Source organism: Mustelus asterias, chromosome 6 (assembly GCF_964213995.1).
Source record: "Mustelus asterias chromosome 6, sMusAst1.hap1.1, whole genome shotgun sequence".
Classification (NCBI taxonomy): Eukaryota; Metazoa; Chordata; class Chondrichthyes; order Carcharhiniformes; family Triakidae; genus Mustelus; species Mustelus asterias.
The window spans coordinates 147,680,871-147,702,685 of NC_135806.1; the positions used below are offsets into that span (position 1 = coordinate 147,680,871).

General features: G+C 45.5%; 1 protein-coding gene across 10 annotated transcripts in view; it reads left to right on the top strand.

Annotated features, from left to right (window-relative positions):
- LOC144495209 (nipped-B-like protein) overlaps window positions 1-21,815 on the top strand; it is a 728,344-nt gene that overhangs the window by 463,497 nt on the left and 243,032 nt on the right. For all 10 annotated transcript variants that reach the window (XM_078215273.1, XM_078215271.1, XM_078215278.1 and 7 more), the window contains 3 exons: window positions 526-746; window positions 13,121-13,223; window positions 16,728-16,826. In XM_078215273.1, coding sequence (XP_078071399.1) covers window positions 526-746; window positions 13,121-13,223; window positions 16,728-16,826 — 423 coding nt within the window. The remainder of the gene's footprint in view (window positions 1-525; window positions 747-13,120; window positions 13,224-16,727; window positions 16,827-21,815) is intronic.

Sequence of the window (21,815 nt, forward strand, 5' to 3'; positions counted from 1 at the left end):
TCGTACACTTCGTCTGTATCTGTTGGACTTCCTACCCCTGTGGTGCACCTTGACAAAGTTAGCATTTTAATGGATGCGTCGAGCTGTTCTGGTTTTCTAACTCCATTGTGAAGCTCAGAACAAGGACACTTTTGAGTACCTGGCCCATGCCTCACCAGACCTTTGTGCCCCTTCAATTTACAATTTTCACTGTAGTGAATTTGATTGAATCAACTTCATAATTTCCTTCATAATATGAATACCATTATGTTACCTCAAAATTTACTTTTTTCCACAGAGAATACCTTTCTTTGTAACTTCAATTTCTGAAGTGTGAAATTTTGTTTTGCCCTCCTGTTATTGAGGGGTGTGGGACTGGCTACAGTTCTGTGGAGAAAATGTAACTGCAGCACCCACAGGCTAAGAGCTGGTGCTAAATCTGGGACATTCTCAATTCTCCGTTGTAAACCGGATTCAGTAAGTCCCCCAGCCACATGTCTGAAACCCTGTCAGAATTCTGGTAGTAAGCTTGTGTTTGTTTTTAAGTTTGCTAGGAAATTTTACATTGCACAGTGGTTCCGAGACACTACGATGGAGACTGAAAAGGCAATGAAGTCACAGAATCAGAAGGATGACGACTCCTCAGATGGGACGCAGCATGCTAAGGAGATAGAATCTACTGGCGAGATTATGCAAAGAGCAGAAAAACGCAAGAAGTTTCTTCGCTCTGTGATCAAAACTGCCCCAGCTCAGTTTAGCACTCTGAGGTAAGCTGAATGGGTGGGAGGCTTCTATTCAAGAGTGCAAACTACCCCTGTAGGGTAGTTCAGTTATGAAATATGTGAATGCACTAACTGTGCGCTATAGAATATAAATTAGTACTCCTTCTGTCCTTGGTGAGGTCAGATTCTTAGATTCAGAAGACCATATAAAATATGCCATTCAATGCAATTCCCTGAGAAATCAAGAAAACTGCAGATTTGGAGTACTTTCTGTCCATGTTCACTAAGGAACAGAAGGCTGACAAAATATTGTGGGTGGAGATGGTAGGGGTATTGGAAGAGGTGACAATTGATAGCCAACCTTTGCAGTGTGGCACAGTGGTTAGCACTGCTGCTTCACAGTGCCAAGGACCTGGGATTGATTCCCGGCTCGGGTCACTGTCTGTGTGGAGTTTGCACATTCTCCCCGTGTCTGCGTGGGTTTCCGCCAGATACTCCAGTTTCCTCCCACAGTCTGAAAGATGTGCTAGTTAGGTGCATTTACCCGAACAGGTGCTGGACTGTGGCGACTAGGGGAATTTTACAGTATTTTCATTGCAGTGTTATTAGTCACAAGTAGGCTTACATTAAATAAACTTTACTTTGCTTAAAGTGGATAAGTTGCCTGATCGATTGCTTGTATCCCAGGTTGTTAAGGGAAGTGGAGATGGGGAAATAGGGCTTGTCATCATCCAAACCTCTGCCGATAAGGAGAGATGTCAGAGGATTGGAGAGTGGCAACTGTGACACCCTTATTCAAGAAACAGTGTAAGGACATTCAAAGAACAAAGTACAATACATCACAGGATCAGGCCCTTCAGCCCCCCAAGCCTGCGCCGCTCATGTGCCCACGAAACCATTCTTTTGTATCCCTCTATTCCCAGTCTGTTCATGTGGTTATCTAGGTAAGTCTTAAAGGATCCCAGCGTGTCCGCCTCAATCACCTTGCTTGGCAGTGCATTCCAGGCCCCTACCACCCTCTGTGTAAAATACGTCCCCCTGACATCTGTGTTGAACCTTGCCCCGAGAGGGGGGAGTTAATAGTGGGAAATGAGGATATGGCTGAGTCTTTAAATACGTTTTTTGTGTCGGTCTTCACGGTGGAGGACACAAATAGTTTGCCAAATATTAACGATAGAGGGTTGGCAGCAGGAGACCCTGGTAACTGCAGGATGGTAAGAAGTCTCACAACACCAGGTTAAAGTCCAACAGGTTTATTTGGTAGCACAAGCCACAAGCTTTCGGAGTCTCGCTCCTTCATCAGGTGAGTGGGAGTTCTGTTCACAAACCGGGCATATAAAGACACAAACTCAATTTACAAGATAATGATTGGAATGCGAGTCTTTACAGGTAATCAAGTCTTAAAGGTACAGACAATGTGAGTGGAGAGAGGGTTAAGCACAAGTTAAAGAGATGTGTATTGTCTCCAGCCAGGACAGTTAGTGAGATTTTGCAAGCCCAGGCAAGTCGTGGGGGTTACAGATAGTGTGACATGAGCCTAAGATCCCGGTTGAGGCCATCCTCATGTGTGTGGAAATTTCTGCTCAGCGATTCTGCGCTGTTGTGTGTCGTGAAGGCCGCCTTGGAGAATGCTTACCCGAAGATCAGAGGCTGAATGCCCGTGACTGCAGGATGGCCAATTTAACATGAGTGTTGGATTTCTTAAATAAAGGCACAACATTTGCTACCCTCCAGTCTTGTACCTCAGCCGTGGCTAATGATAATACAGCTATCTCAGCCAGGGCCCCCTCAATTTCTTCTCCAGCCTCTTGCAGTGTTCTTGGATATACCTCGTCAGGGCCAGGAGATTTATCCACTTTCATACATCTTAGTACGTTCATCACCTCTATTGTAATGTGAAGTGTCCCCAATATTTCGCCAGTAACTTTCCCAGGTTCCCAAATCTTCGTGTCTTTCTCCACGATAAACAGAGGAGAAATATTCGTTTAGAGCGTCGCCCATCTCCTGTGGTTCCACACACATGAACACTTTGGTCTAGTTATTCTTTTTTTCTTCAATATACTTAAAGAATCTCTTTGGATTCACTTTAATCCTCTCAGCCAAAGCTATCTCATGCCCCCTTTTTGCCCTCCTAATTTCCTCCTTGAGTATACTCCTGTATACCCTGTTTGATTTTGAATTGATGTTGTCACATGTAATAACATAGTGAAAAGTATTGTTTCTTGCGCACTATACAGATAAAGCATACCGTTCATAGAGAAGGAAACGAGAGAGTGCAGAATGTAGTGTTATAGTCATAGCTAGGGTGTAGAGAAAGATCAACTTAATGCAAGGTAAGTCCATTCAAAAGTCTGACAGCAGCAGGGAAAAAGCTGTTCTTGAGTCAGTTGGTGCGTGACCTCAGACTTTTGTACCTTTTTCCCAAAGGAAGAAGGTGGAAGAGAGAATGTCTGAGGTGCCTGGGGTCCTTAATAATGCTGGCTGCTTTGTCGAGGCAGCGGGAAGTGTAGACGGCGTCAATATTTGGGAGGCTGGTTTGCGTGATGGATTGGGCTACTTTCATGACCTTTTGTAGTTCCTTGCGGTCTTGGGCAGAGCAGAAGCCATACCAAGCTGTGATACTACCAGAAAGAATGCTTTCTATGGTGTATCTGTAAAAGTTGGTGAGAGTCGTAGCTGAGAGTGGAGAGAGGGTTAAAATGAGCAGAGACTGATAGCCAAGTTCCGCACACATGAGGACGGCCTCAACCGGGATCTTGGGTTCATGTCACACTATCTGTAACCCCCACGACTTGCCTGGGCTTGCAAAATCTCACTAACTGACCAAACTGGAGACAGTAGACATCTCTTTAACCTGTGCTTTACCCTCTCTCCACTCACGTTGTACCTTTAAGACGTGATTACCTGTAAAGACTCGCATTCCAACCATTATTTTGTAAATTGAGTTTGTGTCTTTATATGTCCTGTTTGTGAACAGAACTCCCACTTACCTGATGAAGGAGCAGCGCTCCGAAAGCTAGTGGCTTGTGCTACCAAATGAACTTTAACCTGGTGTTGTGAGATTTCTTACTTGTATAGGTCAGGGTCACCTGACTTGAATGCCTCAGACCTGGACTTCAGCAAGCAGTGGGTATCCCTGTACATCTATGGCTTCCGGTTGGAAAACATGAATTTGCTGCTTTGGCACACAGTTTGACAAAGTCCCTCAGCGTTTGACAAAGTCCCTCATGGTAGGCTGGTGAAAAAGGTTGGATCTCATGGGATAAAGGGGGAGGTGGCTAGATGGGTGGAGAACTGGCTTGGTCACAGAAGACAGAGGGTGGTAGTGGAAGGGTCTTTTGCCGGCTGGAGGCCTGTGACTAGTGGTGTTCCGCAGGGCTCTGTATTGGGACCTCTGCTGTTTGTGATTTATATAAACGATCTGGAAGAAGGTGTAACTGGGGTGATCAGTAAGTTTGCGGACGACACAAAATTGGCAGGACTTGCAGATAGTGAGGAGCATTGTCAGAAGCTACAGAAGGATATAGATAGGCTGGAAATTTGGGCAAAGAAATAGCAGATGGAGTTCAATCCTGATAAATGCAAAGTGATGCATTTTGGTAGAAATAATGTAGGGAGGAGCTATACGATAAATGGCAGAACCATAAAGGGTGTAGATAGGCAGAGGGACCTGGGTGTGCAAGTCCACAGATCCTTGAAGGTGACGTCACAGGTGGTGAAGAAGGCATATGGCATGCTTGCCTTTATAGGACGGGGCATAGAGTATAAAAGTTGGGGTCTGATGTTGCACATGTATAGAACGTTGGTTCGGCCGCATTTGGAATACTGCGTCCAGTTCTGGTCGCCACACTACCAGAAGGACGTGGAGGCTTTGGAGAGAGTACAGAGGAGGTTTACCAGGATGTTGCCTGGTATGGAGGGGCTTAGTTATGAGGAGAGGTTGGGTAAACTGGGGTTGTTCTCCCTGGAAAGGAGGAGGATGAGGGGAGACTTAATAGAGGTGTATAAAATTATGAAAGGCATAGATTGGGTGAACGGTGGGAAGCTTTTCCCCAGGTCGGTGGTGACGTTCACGAGGGGTCATAGGTTCAAGGTGAAGGGGGGGAGGTTTAACACAGATATCAGAAGGACATATTTTACACACAGGGTGGTGGGGGCCTGGAATGCGCTGCCAGGCAAGGTGGTGGAGGCGGGGACACTGGGAACGTTTAAGACTTATCTAGATAGCCACATGAACGGAGTGGGAATGGAGGGATACAAAAGAATGGTCTAGTTTGGACCAGGAAGCGGCACGGGCTTTGAGGGCCGAAGGGCCTGTTCCTGTGCTGTTTTGTTCTTTGCTCTCCACCAAGTCTCCAACTGATCTGTATCCTGCTATATATCCTCTGATGGTCCGCTATCTGCAAATCCACCAACCTTTGTGTCATCTGCAAACTTACTAATCAATCCAGTTACATTTTCCGCCAAATCATTTAAACAGCGAAGGTCCCCGCGCTGATCTCTGAGGAATGCCATTTGTCACAGCCCTCCATTCAGAAGCGTACCCTTCTTTGACCAAGCCAGTTTTGTATCCACCTTGCCAGCTCATCTCTGATCCCATGCGACTTCACCTTCTGCAGCAATCTGCCATGAGGGAACTTGTCAAAGGCCTTGCTGAAGTCCATGTAGACAACATTCACTGCCCGACCCTCATCAATCATCAGTGTCACAAAAGACTAAATCTTAGAAAATTATTCTTTCCTTGTCCTGTAGGCATACCTCTCACCCGCATTGTCCGCAGTAGGCCCAACCCGCCTCTCATTTCCCATTCAGTATTTACGTGCTAGGAGATTTTTTGAATTCCTTTTTATATTAACTGCTATTCTATTCTCCCAGTCTATTTTGGTCAGTCATATTTTCCTTTTCAGTTCCCTGTCGCGATTTCAGGCATGATTAATAAGTTGATAAGAAGACCGTTAGATTGTAGCAATCTTGGAAAGATTTAAGTGCATGAAATATGACTTGGTAAACTGAACAGTTAGCAACACAGCTCATACTTCCTGTTCGGCTATGGATTCCGGCATCCATAAAACACTGCACTGAATTCATCTTTTGGGTTTCTCAAACACTGACTTTGTCTTAGACTGCTGTAGTCTCTATGGACTTCTTTACCCTGTTTGGGCTTCTCATATGGTCCTTAGTGGAGGTAGTTCCTCTGCTTGAGGTTCCTCTGCTTGACATCAGTTTTCTCTCCGCTACAATAAACATAACTTTGATCTATCTCTTTTTACAAAACAGTTAATTAGTTCCTCCCTTCACAAATCGTTTCAGTCACTTGACCAGTTAGCAAGATTTTTGATTGATTTCTGGCATCTCCTGTAGTTTAGGACCAGAGGGCATTGAAGTACTTTATAAATTGAGTTTATTGTCTGCCCTGATTTTGGAGCCACATACTACAGACTCATTGGACTGATGTACTTCACCTGCTTAAACCATTTAAACAGTAAGAAGTCTCAACACCAGGTTAAAGTCCAACAGGATTATTTGGTAGCAAAAGCCACTAGCTTTCGGAGCGCTGCTCCTTCGTCAGGTAAGTGGGAGTTCTGTTCACAAACAGGGCATATAAAGACACAAACTCAATTTACAAAATAATGGTTGGAATGCGAGTCTTTACAGGTAATCAAGTCTTAAAGGTACAGACAATGTGAGTGGAGAGAGGGTTAAGCACAGGTGCTTAACCCTCTCGCATTCCAACCATTATTTTGTAAATTGAGTTTGTGGCTTTATATGCCCTGTTTGTGAACCGAACTCCCACTTACCTGACGAAGGAGCAGCGCTCCGAAAGCTAGTTAGTGGCTTTTGCTACCAAATAAACCTGTTGGACTTTAACCTGGTGTTGTGAGACTTACTGTGTTTACCCCAGTCCAACGCCAGCATCTCCACACCATAAACCATTGAGAGCCACAGGGTTCTTGCATCAAAGGAATCGCGTCTGTAAGTGTCAAGTGTCCTCATTAGTCTCCTGTCATTACCTAGTGTGGAGACTCCTGTTGTTGACTCAATTTGCATCAAACACATTGGCAGCATGATAACCCCTTGGGTGGGGTGATCTGCACACGGCTGCAACATAGTTTGGAAGGTCCGGTTTCCCTTTCCCACTACTCCTGAACACGTAGGCAGGAAATATGTAACTTGTGCTTAATCCTCATGAATTCTTATAATTGAGTGTTTTCCAGTACAATGTGACCCCTGACCACTATCTATCTTTAATAGGAACATAGAACATTACAGCGCTGTACAGGCCCTTCGGCCCTCGATGTTGCGCCGACCAGTGAAACCAATCTAAAGCCCCTCTAATCTACACTATTCCAATATCATCCATATGTTTATCCAATGACCATTTGAATGCTCTTAATGTTGACGAGTCCACTACTGCTGCAGGCAGGGCATTCCACGCCCTTACTACTCTCTGAGTAAAGAACCTACCTCTAACATCTGTCCTATATCTCTCACCCCTCAATTTAAAGCTATGTCCCCTCGTGCTAGCCATCACCATCCGAGGAAAAAGGCTCTCACTATCCACCCTATCTAATCCTCTGATCATCTTGTATGCCTCTATTACGTCACCTCTTAACCTTCTTCTCTCTAACAAAAACAACCTCAAGTCCCTCAGCCTTTCCTCATACGATCTTCCCACCATACCAGGCAACATCCTGGTAAATCTCTTCTGCACCCTTTCCAACACTTCCACATCCTTCCTATAATGCGGCGACCAGAACTGTACGCAATACTCCAAATGCGGCCTCACCAGAGTTTTGTACAGTTGCAGCATGACCTCATGGCTCCGAAACTCAATCCCTCTACCAATAAAAGCTAACACACCGTACGCCTTCTTAACAACCCTATCAACCTGGGTGCCAACTTTCAGGGATCTATGCACATGGACACCTAGATCCCTCTGTTCATCCACACTACCAAGTATCTTACCATTAGCCAGTACTCTGTATTCCTGTTACTCCTTCCAAAGTGAATCACCTCACACTTTTCCGCATTAAACTCCATTTGCCACCTCTCAGCCCAGCTCTGCAGCTTGTCTATGTCCCTCTGTAACCTGCCACTTCCCTCCGCACTGTCTACAACTCCACCGACTTTAGTGTCATCTGCAAATTTACTAATCCATCCTTCTACGCCCTCATCCAGGTCATTAATTAAAATGACAAACAGCAGTGGCCCCAAAACAGATCCTTGCGGTACACCACTAGTAACTGAGCTCCAGGATGAATATTTCCCATCAACCACCACCCTCTGTTTTCTTGCAGCTAGCCAATTCCTGATCCAAACCACTAAATCACCCTCAATCCCATGTGTCCGTATTTTCTGCAATAGCTTACCATGGGGAACCTTATCAAACGCTTTGCTGAAATCCATATACACCACATCAACCGCTTTACCCTCATCCACCTCTTTGGTCACCTTCTCAAAGAACTCAATAAGGTTCATGAGGCACGACCTACCCTTCACAAAACCGTGCTGACTATCCCTAATCAAATTATTCCTTTCTAGATGATTATAAATCCTATCTCTTATCCTTTTCAAAACTTTGCCCACAACAGAAGTAAGGCTCACCGGTCTATAATTACCAGGGTTGTCCCTACTCCCCTTCTTGAACAAGGGGACAACATTTGTTATCCTCCAGTCTTCTGGCACTGTTCCTGTAGACAATGACAACACAAAGATCAAAGCCAAAGGCTCTGCAATCTCCTCTCTCGCCTCCCAGAGAATGCGAGGATAAATCCCATCCAGCCCAGGGGACTTATCTATTTTTACCCTTTCCAGAATTGCTAACACCTCCTCACGAACCTCAATCCTGTCCAGTCCAACAGCCTGCATCTCAGTACTCCTCTCAACAACACTGTCCCTCTCCTGTGTGAATACCGACGGAAAATATTCATTTAGTGCCTCTCCTATCTCTTCAGTCTCCACGCGCAACTTCCCACTACTGTCCTTGACTGGCCCTAATCTTACCCTAGTCATTCTTTTACTCCTGACTCCTGACAGGGGACTTAACCTACAGGTCAACTCGCTCACTAAGATCCTGGCTGCTTTACACGCAGTATTAGTTGTTTGTTGGAAAGCCTACATCCATTAGGAGACCCAATCCACCATTACCTAGGCATCAGTGTGGTCCCTCTGTGACTGGGTTGTGGGCCAATAAAATACATTTCTCGGCAACTCCAAGGTCCTTCGGGAGGGGTGAAATTGGACATTGCTGACGAGACCAGCATTTGATTCCCACCCCTAATTGCCCTTGAGATGGTAGTTGAGAGTCACCTTCTTGAACTGCTGCAGTCCATTTGGTACAGGTGCACCATCAGTACTGTTAGAAAGGGCATCCAGGATCAGGATCCCATGATAGTGAAGGAGCAGCAATGAAGTTCCAAGTCAGGATGTTGTGTGGCTTGGAGGGGAGACTGCAGGTGTGGTGTCCCATGTGTCTGTTGCCCTTGTCCTCCTATGTGTTTGAGGCCGCAGATTTGGAAAGTACTGTCCAGGGAGCCTTGCTGTGTTACTGTAGTGCACCCTGTAGATGGTACACACTGAACAAAGAACAACACAGCACAGGAACAGGCCCTTCTGCCCTCTAAGCCCGTGCCGCTCCCTGGTCCAAAATAGACCATTCTTTTGTATCCCTCCATTCCCACTCCGTTCATATGGCTATCTAGATAAGTCTTAAACATTCCCAGTGTGTCCGCCTCCACCACCTTGCCTGGCAGCGCATTCCAGGCCCCCACCACCCTCTGTGTAAAATATGTCCTGCTAATATCTGTGTTAAACCTCCCCCCCTTCACCTTGAACCTATGACCCCTCGTGAACGTCACCACCGACCTGGGGAAAAGCTTCCCACCGTTCACCCTATCTATGCCTTTCATAATTTTATACACCTCTATTAAGTCTCCCCTCATCCTCCTTCTTTCCAGGGAGAACAACCCCAGTTTACCCAATCTCTCCTCATAACTAAGCCCCTCCATACCAGGCAACATCCTGGTAAACCTCCTCTGTACTCTCTCCAAAGCCTCCACATCCTTCTGGTAATGTGGTGACCAGAACTGGACGCAGTATTCCAAATGCAGCCGAACCAACGTTCTATACATCTGCAACATCAGACCCCAACTTTTATACTCTATGCCCCGTCCTATAAAGGCAAGCATGCCATATGCCTTCTTCACCACCTTCACCACCTGTGACGTCACCTTCAAGGATCTGTGGACTTGCACACCCAGGTCCCTCTGCGTATCTACACCCTTTATGGTTCTGACATTTATCGTATAGCTCCTCCCTACATTATTTCTACCAAAATGCATCACTTCGCATTTATCTGGATTGAACTCCATCTGCCATTTCTTTGCCCAAATTTCCAGCCTATCTATATCCTTCTGTAGTTTCTGACAATGCTCCTCACTATCTGCAAGTCCTGCCAATTTTGTGTCATCTGCAAACTTACTGATCACCCCAGTTACACCTTCTTCCAGATCGTTTATATAAATCACAAACAGCAGAGGTCCCAATACAGAGCCCTGTGGAACACCACTAGTCACAGGCCTCCAGCCGGAAAAAGACCCTTCCACTACCACCCTCTGTCTTCTGTGACCAAGCCAGTTCTCCACCCATCTAGCCACCTCCCCCTTTATCCCATGAGATCCAACCTTTTTCACCAGCCTACCATGAGGGACTTTGTCAAACGCTTTACTAAAGTCCATATAGACGACATCCACGGCCCTTCCCTCGTCAACCATTCTAGTCACTTCTTCAAAAAACTCCACCAGGTTAGTGAGGCATGACCTCCCTCTCACAAAACCATGCTGACTATCGTTAATGAGTTTATTCCTTTCTAAATGCGCATACATCTCTAAGAATCTTCTCCAACAACTTCCCCACCACGGACGTCAAGCTCACCGGCCTATAATTACCCGGGTTATCGTTCCTACCCTTCTTAAATAACGGGACCACATTAGCTATCCTCCAATCCTCTGGGATCTCACCTGCGTCCAGTGACAAGACAAAGATTTGCGTCAGAGGCCCAGCGATTTCATCTCTCGTCTCCCTGAGCAGCCTTGGATAGATTCCATCAGGCCCTGGGGATTTGTCAGTCTTTATATTCTCTAACAAACCTAACACTTCCTCCCTTGTAATGGAGATTTTCTCCAACGGTTCAACACTCCCCTCCGAGACACTCCCAGTCAACACACCCCTCTCCTTTGTGAATACCGATGCAAAGTATTCATTTAGGATCTCCCCTACTTCTTTGGGCTCCAAGCATAATTCCCCACTTTTGTCCCTGAGAGGTCCGCTTTTTTCCCTGACAACCCTTTTGTTCCTAACGTATGAATAATATACCTTGGGATTCTCCTTAATCCTGTCTGCCAAGGACATTTCGTGACCCCTTTTTGCCCTTCTAATTCCCCGTTTGAGTTCTTTCCTACTTTCTTTGTACTCCTCCAGAGCTCCCTCCATTTTTAGCTGCCTGGACCTAACATACGCCTCTCTTTTCTTTTTGACCAGTCCCTCAATTTCCCTGGTTATCCACGGTTCTCGAATCCTACCCTTCCTATCCTTTTTTACAGGCACATGCCTATCCTGCAGCCTTAACAACTGTTCCTTAAAAGACTCCCACATGCCAGATGTGGATTTACCCTCAAACAGCCTCTCCCAATCAACAGCTGCCAATTTCTGCCTAATCCCACTAAAGTTAGCCTTCCCCCAATCCAACACCTTACCCTTGGGATACCACTCATCCTTTGCTGCCACTTTGCATCGGTGGGGGAGGGAGATGAATGTTAAAGGTGATGGTTGCAGTGCCAAATAGGTGGGCTGCTTTGTCCTGGGTGATGTTGAGCTTCTTGAGTGTTGTTGGAACTGCACTCATCCAGGCAAGTGAGGAGTATTCCATCCCACTCCTTACTTGTGCCTTGTAGATGGTGGACAGACTTTGGGGAGTCATGATGTAAAGTGCTCTCTGCAGAATTCCCAGCCTTTGACCTGCTTGTGTAGCTGCAGTATTTATTTGGCTCGTTCAGTTCAGTTCCAGGCCAATGGTAGCCCCCAGAATGTTGATAGTGGGGATTCAGTGATGGTAATTTCATTGAGTGTTGTAGGGAGATGGTTGGATTCTCTCTTGTTGGAGATGGCCATTGCCTGTTACTTGTGTGGTATGAATGTTACTTACCACTTGTCAGCCCAAGCCTGGATATTGTCCAGATCTTACTGCATTTGGACACTGATTTCTTCAGTATCTGAAGGGTCACGAATGGTGCTGAACATTCTGCAAACATCCCACCTCTGACTTTGAGGGGAACGTCATTGATAAAACAGCTGAAGGTGGTTGGGCCTAAGACACTATTCTGAGGAACACCTGCAGCAATGGACTGAGACGATTGACCTTCCAACAGTCAAAACCATCTTCTTTCTGAGTGTTTTGGTTGAATCCCAACTGAGCATCAGGGAGAAGATTATTACTCAGTAAGTGCCTCTTCCTAGCACTGTCACCAACACCTTGCTTCACTTTGCCGATTATTGAGATGGACTCATGGGTCAGTAATTGAATTTGTCCTGTGGATAGAACATATTTGAGCAATTTTCTGAATAAATCCCAATGTTGTACCTGTGCTGGAATAGCTTGACTCGGGGTGCATCTAGTTAATCTTGCTAAACAAATCACTAAAATGACCAACCAAATAGTACACTTTCAAGCCATTAAACAAATCTTCAGCTACTAAGGGACACCTTTAGTCATAAGGGAGGTTATTTGCAGCTGTATAAGATACTGGTGAGGCTACACCTGGAGTACTGTGTACAGTTTTGGTCTCCTTACTTGAGAAAGGATATACTGGCACTGGAGGGGGTACAGAAAAGACTCACCAGGTTGATTCCGGCATTGAGAGGGTTGGCTTCTGAGGAGAGACCGAGTAGACTGGGACCATGCTCATTGGAATTTAGAAGAGTGAGGGGGGGATCTTATAGAAACACAAATTATGAAGGCAATAGATAAGATAGAAGCAGGGATGTTGTTTCCATTGGCGGGTGAAACGAGAACTAAGGGGCATAACCTCAAAATAAGGGGAAGCAGATTTAGGACTGAGTTGAGGAGGAACCTCTTCACCCAAAGGGTTGTGAATCTGTGGAATTCCCTGCCCAGTGAAGCAGTTGAAGCTACCTCATTAAATGTCTTTAAGACAAAGATGGATAGATTTTTGAACAGTAAAGGAATTAAGGGTTATGGTGAGCGGGCGGGTAAGTGGAGGTGAGTCCATGAAAAGATCAGCCATGATCTTATTGAATGGCAGAGCAGGCTCGAGGGGCCAGATGGCCTACTCCTGCTCCTAGTTCTTATATTGATCTGTTGTCTTGCCTCAAGTTTGACTAGTTTCTTTTTGCACCCACAGAATGAACTCTGCTAATGTGGACTATGAAGATGCCTGTCTGATTGTCCGATACTTGGCCTCCATGAGGCCGTTTGCACAGAGCTTTGATATTTATTTGACACAGGTGAGTGATAGCTATATACCATTGGTTTTGAAACAAATTTAATCAATACCTGTCTGGAAAGGTGTTGAGACATTAAGCACCGTACACAAATTAGTAGATCCATTTAATCGAGCTTTGTTAGAGAGGCGAATGTCGGCAAGTCAAAATTCAAGTTTGCAATGTGTGGTCTGTGGAAGTAGTAGGTTTTGTGTTGGGTGGCCTTGTCTTCCTAACTGCCCATTGTGCATTAGAGACTGAGCTGATCTAGTATGTAGAAAAGTTCTAATCTGTTTAATTTGAAATTCAAAATTTGTTTGGTTCAGTGAATTCCGAAATTTCAGATGAAACATTGAACTGAAGCTTTGTCAACTTTCCAGGGGCATGTAAAAGAACCTAGACTAAGAAGGAGGTGGTGGGAATTCTTCTGGTATCCAATTCTGAACACCACATTTTAGGAAGGCTTGAAGGGAGAATAGGGAATATTTACCACAATGAAACCAGAGATGAAAAGCTTCAGTATGTCGAGAGGCGGTGGAGGAGTGGTGTTATCGATGGACTAGTCATCTCGAGGCCCAGGGTAATCCTCTGGGGATCTGGGTTTGAATCTCACCATGGCAGATGGTGGAGATTGGGGGGCTGCCAGAAAGTGAGTTACTATGCCTCGGCTAATAAAGGCATGTGTCCCATATGCCTTCTTGACCATCTTATCTACCTGTCTTGCTGCCTTTGGGGATCTTTGACTCTGCACCCCAAGATCCCTCTGTACTTCCTAGCATCCTACCATTCATTGTGTATTCTCTTACCTTGTTAGTGCTCCCAAAATGCATCATCTCACACTTTTCAGGGTTAAATTTCATTGACCGCTGTCCATCTGACTAGCCCATCCATATCGTCCTGTGACCCTAATCCTCCTCGCTATTTACCACACTAATTTTCATGTCACCCGCGGACTCTGGCACCTCTCCTGTGGCCAGAGAGGATTTGAAAATTAGCATTAGAGCCCCTGCAATCTCCTCCCTTGCCTCCCACAGCAGCCCGGGATACACCTCATCTGGGCCTGGGAATTTATCCACTTTTAAGTCAGCTAAAACCGCTAATACAATACCTCCTGCATCCCAATGCTAATTTGTTCAATTAAATTACAGTCCCTCCCAGATTTCTGTACCTATATTGGCCTTCTCTATGGGGTGAAATGGGGGTGCAAAAAAAACTCATTTAAAACCTCACCTACGTCTTCCAGCTCCACACACACATTACCAGTTTGGTCCCTAATGGGCCCTACCCTTTCTCTGCTTACTCTCTCATCTTTAATATAGTCACAAAACACCTTGGAAATTTTAATTTTGCTTACCAATTTTTATGTCCCCTTTTCACTCTCCTAGAAGAGTATAGAAAGTGCAGGGGGTAAACACTTTAGAGTCACTACTATCTGCCATAAGCCTCCAGTTTTTTCCTTATCCAGTCCTGTTTGTCCCTTGACAGTAAGAAGTCTAACAATACCAGGTTAAAGTCCAACAGGTTTATTTGGTAGCAAAAGCCACTAGCTTTCAGAACAGGCTGTTCCTTCGTCGGGTGGGTGGGAGTTCTGATCGGAACTCCCACCCACCTGACGAAGGAACAGCCTGTTCCGAAAGCTAGTGGCTTTTGCTACCAAATAAACCTGTTGGACTTTAACCTGGTGGTGTTGGACTTCTTACTGTGTTTACCCCAGTCCAACGCCGGCATCTCCACATCATGTCCCTTGACATCTAGGGCTCTCTTTACCTTTATAGGAACATGTTGTCCCTGCACTCAATTTCCTTTTTGAATGATTCCCACTGCTTTGCTGTGGAGCTTTGTACAAGTAACTGCTCCCAGTCTGTTTGGGACAGAGCAAAGAACAGTACAGCACAGGAGCAGGCCCTTCAGCCCTCCAAGCCTGTGCTGATCGCCTTTACAGGACAGATCCTGTCTTATATTAAAATTGGCCTTCCCCCAATTCAGACCTTTATTTGTGGTCTATCTTTGTGTTTTCCATAGCCACCTTAAATCCTACTGGATTATGGTCACTATAACTGAACTGCACCCCACTAACATTACTACAACTTGCCCACCTTCATGCCCTAAAATTAGGGGCATACTTCCCCCCTCCCTTGTAGAACATTCTACCTGCTGGCTCAGAATGCTCTCATTGGTGCACTTTAAAAATTCTGCCACTCTAAACCTTTCACACTTTGTCTATCCCAATTATTATAGAATCTACAGTGCAGAAGGAAGCCATTTGGCCCATTGAGCCTGTACCGACAACAACCCACCTATGTCCAGTCCCCATAAACCCACATATTTACCCTCTTAATCCCCCTGATACTAAGGGTTAATTAGCATGGCCAATCAACCTAACCCGCACATCTTTGGAGTGTGGAAGGAAACTGGACCAACCGGAGGAAACCCACGCAAACACGGAGAACGTGCAAACTCCACACACTGGCCTGAGGCTGGAATTGGTCCCAGCACTGTGAGGCAGCAGTGCTAACCACTGTGCCCTTGTGCTGCCCATAATACTAGAGAAGTTGAAATCCCCTACTATTATTAGTCTATTATTTTTATACCTCTGAGATTTACCTACGTATCTGCTCTTCTATCTTTCTCTGGCTCCGCACTCAGTCTGCTCTTCCTCGTGCTGTTTTATCCTCCCGGCTGCACTCTGTCTTGCTCTTTCTCGCTCTCTTTTGTATTCCTACCTCTGCTGTAGTTGGTTAGACTGACCTGAGAGGCTGAATGGCTTGTGCAGTATGATTCAGTGACTTGTTAAGATTATTTTGGAACTGAGTCATAAAAACTTAATAGGGGGAATTCTAATTGGAAGTTACAGGGAAAATGGGAACGGATTTTGAGGCATTCAGAGATGGTTGGAGATGCCATGGTGGACTTTGCGGGAAGTGCATGGAATAAGTTATCAACAAAAACCTTTTGGAACAAATATATACTGGGATCAATCATAGAATCCCTACAGCGCAGAAGGAGGCTATACGGTCCATCGAGCCTGCACCGACAACAATCCCACCCAGGCCCCCTCCCAGCAACCCCATGTACCTACCCTGCTGATCCCCCTGACACTCAGGGAATTTAGCACGGCCAATCCACCTAACCCGCACATCTTTGGACTGTGGGAGGAAACCAGAGCACCCAGAGGAAACCTACACAGCCACGTGGAGAATGTGCAAACTCCACACAGACAGTGACCCAAGAACCCAGGTCCTTGACGCTGTGAAGCAGCAGTGCTAACCATTGTGCCACTGAGGCAATAGAGAATATAAAATAGGCAGCAAAACCAGAATTTTAAGAATGTAGCAGCTATTGACTTCTGCAGTCTGTAGCAAGAGCCTCATTCAGCAAGCTTCTAAGATTAGCGCAAATGGAGAAGAAATTTGCAGTATATGGTGGGGTAGTACTGTTGTGATCCACAAAAAAGTGGCAGAAATTGAAAGAAATGCTTCTGTGTTCCCAAAGTCATTGATGCTGTGTATTGGATATGATGATTTACAGATTCTACGTGTACTAGGAGAGAGTGCGATTGCTGTACGAACAAAGGCCATGAAGTGTCTATCCGAGGTAGTTGCTGTGGATCCCAGCATTCTTGCAAGGGTAAAGGTTTATTTTCCTTGTACAAACGTTTCCACTGTATAGTTGTGTTTACTGAAAACATCTTCCAGAAATTGGGATGAATCTCCAATTCATTTCATTTAAAATCTCCAATGTAAATTCAAACAAACATTCCAATGCGCCATCTAGAAAACCACAAAAATACTTGCTGAAATTAAGCACCAGCAACTTTCTATTTATGTAACCTTTAATGGAAGAAAACATTGCAAAGTGCTTCACAGGCACGTTATAAAGCATCATTTGACACCAATCTATATAAGGCAGTCAGAGAAGTGTTTATACAAGGGAGTGTCTTAAAGGCAGTAATGGAGAAAATTCCAGAGCTTAGGGCCCAGAGCAGAAGCCGGAAGACCCACTGGAGTAATGCTCAGGTAGTCAGAATTAGATGAACACACATCTCTTGAAGATTTATCCGGATGGGATTTATCCAAGGATTCTCTGGGAGGCAAGAGAAGTGATTGCAGAGCCTCTGGCTCTGATCTTCAGGTCGTCGTTGGCCTCTGGTATAGTACCAGAAGATTGGAGGTTAGCGAATGTTGTCCCATTGTTTAAGAAGGGGAACAGAGACTTCCCCGGGAATTATAGACCGGTGAGTCTCACTTCTGTTGTCGGCAAGATGTTGGAAAAAATTATAAGGGATAGGATTTATAGTTATTTGGAGAGTAATGAATTGATAGGTGATAGTCAGCATGGTTTTGTGGCAGGTAGGTCGTGCCTTACTAACCTTATTGAGTTTTTTGAGAAAGTGACCAAGGAGGTGGATGGGGGCAAGGCAGTGGACGTGGTATATATGGATTTTAGTAAGGCGTTTGATAAGGTTCACCATGGTAGGCTTCTGCAGAAAATGCAGATGTATGGGATTGGGGGTGATCTAGGAAATTGGATCAGGAATTGGCTAGCGGATAGGAAACAGAGGGTGGTGGTTGATAGTAAATATTCATCATGGAGTGCGGTTACAAGTGGTGTACCTCAGGGATCTGTTTTGGGGCCACTGCTGTTTGTAATATTTATTAATGATCTGGATGAGGGTATAGTTGGGTGGATTAGCAAATTTGCTGATGACACCAAAGTCGGTGGTGTGGTAGACAGTGAGGAAGGGTGTCGTAGTTTGCAGGAAGACTTAGACAGGTTGCAAAGTTGGGCCGAGAGGTGGCGGATGGAGTTTAATGCGGAGAAGTGTGAGGTAATTCACTTTGGTAGGAATAACAGATGTGTTGAGTATAGGGCTAACGGGAGGACTTTGAATAGTGTGGAGGAGCAGAGGGATCTAGGTGTATGTGTGCATAGATCCCTGAAAGTTGGGAATCAAGTAGATAAGGTTGTTAAGAAGGCATATGGTGTCTTGGCGTTTATTGGTAGGGGGATTGAATTTAGGAGTCGTAGCGTTATGTTGCAACTGTACACAACTCTGGTGCGGCCGCACTTGGAGTACTGTGTGCAGTTCTGGTCCCCACATTACAGGAAGGATGTGGAGGCTTTGGAGAGGGTGCAGAGGAGGTTTACCAGGATGTTGCCTGGTATGGAGGGGAGATCCTATGAGGAGAGGCTGAGGGATTTGGGATTGTTTTCGCTGGAAAGGCGGCGGCTAAGAGGGGATCTTATTGAAACATATAAGATGATTAGAGGTTTAGATAGGGTGGATAGTGATAGCCTTTTTCCTCTGATGGAGAAATCCAGCACGAGGGGGCATGGCTTTAAATTGAGGGGGGGTAGTTATAGAACCGATGTCAGGGGTAGGTTCTTTACCCAGAGGGTGGTGAGGGATTGGAATGCCCTGCCAGCATCAGTAGTAAATGCGCCTAGTTTGGGGGCGTTTAAGAGATCCGTAGATAGGTTCATGGACGAAAAGAAATTGGTTTAGGTTGGAGGGTCACAGTTTTTTTTTTTAACTGGTCGGTGCAACATCGTGGGCCGAAGGGCCTGTTCTGCGCTGTAATGTTCTATGTTCTATGTTCTATGTTCTATTGTGGGGATGGGGGAGATTGTAGTGATGGGGTCTACCTAAATGGGAGTTTTACAATCAAGGGGATGCTTAACTGGGAGCTAATTTAAGGCAGTTCACACAGGAGTGCTGTGTGAATGGGAATTGACGCGAGTAAGGGCAGGGGCATAAGATCATAACTACATAAACAGAAGTATGCCATTTGACCCCTTGAACTTGCTCCATTCTGCAATAAGATCATGGCTGATCTGATTGTGGCCTTAACTCCACTTTCCTGTCTGCCTCCCATCTCCCTTGCTAATCAAAAATTTGTCTAACTCGGCCTTGAATGTATTCAAAGACACAGCCTTCACTTCTTTCTGGGGCAAAGAATTCCAAAGACTAATGACCTTCTGTCAGAAGAATTTCCTCCTCCACTCCGACTTAATTGGGAGACTCCTTATTTTGAAACTGTCCCCAGTTCTAGATTCACTCATGAGGGGAAACATCTCCTCAACATCTAAAATGTCAAGGCCCTCGCAATGATCCAACCTGCTCAATCTTTCCTCGTATGACTCGCCCTTCATCCCAGGAATCAGCTACTGAACCGTCTCTGAATTGTTTCCAATAAAAGTATATCCTTAAATAAGGAGACTTAAACTGTACACAGTACTCCAGGTGCAGTCTCAGCAATGCTCTGTATAGTTGAAGCAAAACTTCCCTACTTTTACATTCCATCCTCTTTGTAATAAGAGCCACAATTCTATTTGTCTTCCTAATTATTGCTGTACCTGCATGTTAGCTTTTTGTGATTCATGTACAAACTCAGCCAGATCCCACTGTTCTGTAACATTCTGCAGTCCTTCTCTATTTAAATAACATGCTGCTTTTCAATTCCTGCCAAAGTGGACAGCCTCACATTTTATAATATTCTCCATCTGCAAAATTTTTGCCCACTCAGTAAACCTGTCTATCTCCCTTTGTCTCCTCAACTGCATCTATCTTTGTATCATCAGCAAATTTGACTATAATATAGTCAGCCACTTCATCCAAGTAAGTAATTTAGATTGTAAATTGTTGAGCCAGTCATTGATCCCCATGGCAATCCACTAATTACAGTTTGCCAACCTTAAACTGACCCATTTACTCCGAGCTTGCTTTTTGTTAATTAACCAATCCTCTCTTTAGGTGAATATTATCACCCCCAAAAAAATGGACTCTTGTGTAGTAACCTTTTCATGTGGGCAAATCCACTACATCTGCTGGTACCCTTTCATCCCCGTGCTATTACCCCACTTAATGACCATTTCTTGGCATTTTCCCAGTTGCAAATGTTATCTAATTGACCTATGGTTTCCTGTTTTCTGTTTTCCTCCTTTCTTGAATAGGGATGTCATATTTCTGGTTTTCCAATCTGCAGAATCTAGGGAACTTTGGAAGATTACAACAAATGCATTCACTGTCTCTGCAGCCACTTCCTTTAAGACCCTTAGATGCAGGCTGTCATGTTCAGGGGACTTGTCAGCCTTTAATTCCATAATAATTTTCCCATTAGTTTTCCCTCCTATTTTCTCTTTAGTCATTGTGATTGTTTTAAGTTCCATCACCCCTTTTGCCTCTTGCTTTTTTCCTATTTTAGGATGCTTTTCGGGTTTCTACTGTGAAGACGGATACAAAATACTTGTTCAAAGTCTCTGCTATCTCCTTGTTGGAATAACACCAGGTTAAAGTCCAACAGGTTTATTTGGTAGCAAATACCATTAGCTTTCGGAGCGCTGCTCCTTCATCAGATGGAGTGGAAATGTGCTCCCAAACAGGGCACAGAGACACAAAATCAAGTTACAGAATACTGATTAGAATGCGAATCCCTACAGCCAACCAGATCTTAAAGATACAGACAATGTGGGTGGAGGGAGCATTAAGCACAGGTTGAAGAGATGTGTATTGTCTCCAGACAGGACAGCCCGCAAGTCCAGGAGGCAAGCTGTGGGGGTTACTGATAATGTGACATAAATCCAACATCCCGGTTTAGGCCGTCCTCATGTGTGTGGAACTTGGCTATCAGTTTCTGCTCAGCGACTCTCCGCTGTCGTGTGTCGTGCAGGCCGCCTTGGAGAACGCTTACCTGAAGATCAGAGGTTGAATGCCCGTGACTGCTGAAGTGCTCCCCCACAGGAAGAGAACAGTCTTGCCTACGGACAAGCCCTCCGTATACACAGGATCTGCTCAGATGTGGAGGATCGCAACAGACACCTCCAGATGCTGAAAGATGCCCTCATAAGAACAGGATATGGCACTTGACTCATCGATCAACAGTTCCGACGCGCTATAGCGAAAAACCGCACCGACCTCCTCAGAAGACAAACACGGGACACGGTGGACAGAGTACCCTTCGTCGTCCAGTACTTCCCTGGAGCGGAGAAGCTACGGCATCTCCTCCGAAGCCTTCAACATGTCATTGATGAAGACGAACATCTCGCCAAGGCCATCCCCACACCTCCACTTCTTGCCTTCAAACAACCGCGCAACCTCAAACAGACCATTGTCCGCAGCAAACTACCCAGCCTTCAGGAGAACAGTGACCACGACACCACACAACCCTGCCACAGCAACCTCTGCAAGACGTGCCGGATCATCGACACGGATGCCATCATCTCATGTGAGAACACCATCTACCAGGTACACGGTACCTACTCTTGCAACTCGGCCAACGTTGTCTACCTGATACGCTGCAGGAAAGGATGTCCTGAGGCATGGTACATTGCGGAACCCATGCAGATGCTACGACAACGGATGAATGAACACCGCTCGACAATCACCAGGCAAGACTGTTCTCTTCCTGTGGGGGAGCACTTCAGCAGTCACGGGCATTCAGCCTCTGATCTTCAGGTAAGCGTTCTCCAAGGCGGCCTTCACGACACACGGCAGCGCAGAGTCGCTGAGCAGAAACTGATAGCCAAGTTCCGCACACATGAGGACGGCCTAAACCAGGATGTTGGATTTATGTCACATTATCAATAACCCGCACAGCTTGCCTCCTGGACTTGCGG